Below are 3,398 nucleotides of genomic sequence, written 5' to 3' on the forward strand. Positions count from 1 at the left end.
TAAAATGAAAACTAGAGATCTAATCTAACCCTTCACCTCTTGATGGAGGAGGGCCAGAGAGCATCATAGTCTCATATTCACAAAAGAACCTAGCCAAAGACATAATTCAGTATGTAAAACGAGAATCTTAATTTTGACACGCACCTATTTATCTTTTTGAAAGGGAAAAACTTATAGCGGCTCATTATAAATTCAAGACACAAATACATATATTTCACCTATTTTACATATAAACTTCATTATAGATGATGTATTTTGAGTCTATAATGAACTAGGTCTAAGCGAAAATTTCCCTCTTATGTCTATCTGTCAAAAATCAGATTGAAACATTTGAGGCACAAACGAGTTGAGCTCACCAAAAATCATGTCATCCCCTTCTCCATAACTGTTGCTCGGATCTTGGCACTCAAAGTACGTTTGAATGTCTTCAGGGAATCTGCATTGCGCTGGGTCTAACTGATGATCGACAGGGGTTGAGGGGCAATCAGCCATGGATGTCATCTCCATCATCTCCTTGAACTTTGGTGATTGAAGGAGTAGCCCTAGGGCTGAGGTAGCATTGGCTGGTCGTTGCTCTACCAGCGCAGTTTCATCGGTAGGCGTTTGGAAGGTTTGTTGTTTATGAAGGAAGCTTAATCCAAGTTCATGATCAGGGATAGGAGATGACTGAGTGGCTATGTTAAGGTTAGGATTAGGATGAATTGGATCATTATTGTTGGTGTTGTTGATATCAGTTTGATTAGGTTTGAGCCACTTGATGTAACGACTGAGGTCAAAATTGGTGACGGCGTTTAGTCCCCGATACTCTATGGCTGCCATATCGTATGCAGTGGCAGCTTCCTCTTGAGTAGCTATATAAAAATATAATAACAATTAAATTAACCAAAAAAAAAGTAATTCAATTTAAAAATAAATGTATATATAATGTTTGGAAAGTAAAAGAAAATGACTCAGTAGGAGAAAAAAAAAACATAATTATGTTTCATCTATTTAATTTTAATAATTTTATTTTATATTTTAAAAATTGATGATAAATTTATTCAATTATTAAAATTAAAAGTTGAAATTGCAATTATTAAAATTACAACTATGATAGAAATATTATTTTTTAAATTATAGAATAAGTATAATTGCAATTAATTTTTTAAATTGCGGTTTCATATATATGGCTCCAATAATTAAACAAACTAATATTTTTATTTGAATCAATTTTCAGATAAATATACTCAATTTTAATTTAAATAATTGAATAAATTTATGATTAAGTATTAAAATTAAAAAGATGGAATATAATTATAAAATTTTTTTTAAAAAATGACTTTTTACATTAAGCCAAATGAGTTGTTATTTATCTAATAAATCAATGAATATGTGTTTATTTGATAGTTAAAAAAAAAATGCATTGGTCACATTGGTGACCAATCAATTGACTCTGTTGAAATACTAGGATATACCTAACAACCAAACATAACTGTATTTGCTTGTGCTCATTTATTAAAAACTAGCTACTTTGGTGGGCAGTGATTTAGACAAACGGAAGCAATTGATATTTCCACAAACAGCAGAATCGACAAGGCTTAAAGAATATATTCCGACCAATTAAAATTAATTATCAACAGATAATATATGCAGCTCTGTTAGTCTCATATATTCAAATATGTTTGATCTTTTCTGTCTTAAAATTTTTAACATTTAAAAAGAAATAATGGGTTTGGGAAATTATTTTGAAAATTTTTGTTAATTATTTGTTTAGAATTATTAGAAAATAGAGGAGGAATTACCATATGTACCAAGATAGAGGTATTTGTTGCCGAAAACTCTGCCAATTCGAGCCTCCCATCTTCCATTGTGATGATGTCTGCTAATTGAAATTGAAATATACATTAAAAAGCCTATTGATCGAAGCTTTTATGACTTGAAAATAGGAAAATAGAACAATTTCTTCAAATATAATATAAAAAAAAATTTAATTAATTAATTAATTAATTAATTAATATGGGCTTGTGTATCGTACCTTGCCACACCTCTATATTTTGATACTCCACGCGAAAAGCCACTGCTTTTCCTATAAATTCAATGCCAAAATTAACCCAATTATTATTATTATTATTCAAAGTGTATAATATATAATTAATTTATTTGGAGAACCATATTTATTTATATAGCTTATTTTATTTATATACCTTCTCAATGATCCAATATATTCTTCTCTGGACTGACCGTCCATTTCTTTCAGCTCATTTTCGTATGTCGATAACTATTGATAATCAAGAGTAATAAATTAATAAATTTCTATGTTAAAACTAACAATATAAAATCATTATTATTATTATTATTATTATTATTATTATTATTATTATTATTATTATTGGGTATATAATTAAAACAATATTTACCGGAAAGTTGATAATTGTCTCCTCACCCCAGTATTTGAGTGCTGCTAAGTCATAAGCATGTGCTGCTGCTTCTTCATCATCATAGGCACCTTAACAAAAATAAACACTTACGTATTAATTAATCTAAAATTTACCAGTGAGCTTTAATTTAGGTAAAATTGGAGTCGTCTCCAATACTTTGATCGTATAAAGAAAAATTCGATAATTATATTAATTTCCTATATGTTCGTCAGATAAAAATATTTCTGATGATACATACCAAGGTAGACTGCACTTGATCCAACGACAATCCACCAATGCCACCATGAAAAAACAAGAGCGCATATCAATAATATTGCTTTCATATATATATAAAATGAAAATTTAACAAACGGTTTAATGCTGGAGATTATTGTCATTGATAAGGAACCTTGTCGTCCTTTCTTCTTTTGTGATTCATTCCAGCAATTTTTATCCCACAAATGAGCTTCATATCGCCCCGTCCATCGATGCCTGAAGCCACCAAACCAAAAATGAAATAAATAAATGAATACTCATTTAATGAAAAAAAAAAAAAACTTTAAAAATAAAAATTAGGAAGCAGTAGCAAAGAGTTAACCTTGTAACCCCTCGATAGATGGAGCTACGTTGAGGTGGAGAGTCTCTAGGCACACTTCTCCTAGTACGTTTCACTTTTGTAACTCCATTATTGTCACGGCCATTGTTAATGTTTGCTGTGCTTTTCTGGTTTTGCTGTGACAATTTCCCCATTTATTAGTTAACAAGCTAGAAGAAGAAGAAGAAGAAGAAGAAGAAAGAGAGTTGAGATAGACGAGATAAAAATTATTTGAGAGAGATCATATGAGTGAGTCTTCCAAAGCAAAAGGTTTTAAAGAAGAAAAAAATGGGCTGGCAGAGAGAGAGAGAGAGAGATGGCCGGCAAGCTATAGAGAAAAATGAGAACTGTTATTGTAGCCGTCTGTAAACGGCTGGTGACATCTATTGTAGCTTGTCTTAGCCTAA

General features: G+C 30.6%; 1 protein-coding gene across 1 annotated transcript; it reads right to left on the bottom strand.

Moving 5' to 3' along the window:
- Positions 1-309: 309 nt before the first annotated feature.
- On the bottom strand, positions 310-3,146 carry LOC110638733 (AP2-like ethylene-responsive transcription factor At1g16060). The gene is made up of 8 exons (XM_021789383.2): positions 2,995-3,146; positions 2,806-2,888; positions 2,656-2,664; positions 2,397-2,485; positions 2,184-2,257; positions 2,015-2,065; positions 1,782-1,858; positions 310-851 (listed from the first exon to the last, which is right to left on the bottom strand). Exons 1-8 carry the CDS (start codon positions 3,144-3,146, stop codon positions 310-312), a joined length of 1,077 nt encoding a protein of 358 aa, XP_021645075.2.
- Positions 3,147-3,398: the final 252 nt, after the last annotated feature.

Source organism: Hevea brasiliensis, chromosome 13, assembly GCF_030052815.1.
Source record: "Hevea brasiliensis isolate MT/VB/25A 57/8 chromosome 13, ASM3005281v1, whole genome shotgun sequence".
NCBI classification, from domain to species: domain Eukaryota; kingdom Viridiplantae; phylum Streptophyta; class Magnoliopsida; order Malpighiales; family Euphorbiaceae; genus Hevea; species Hevea brasiliensis.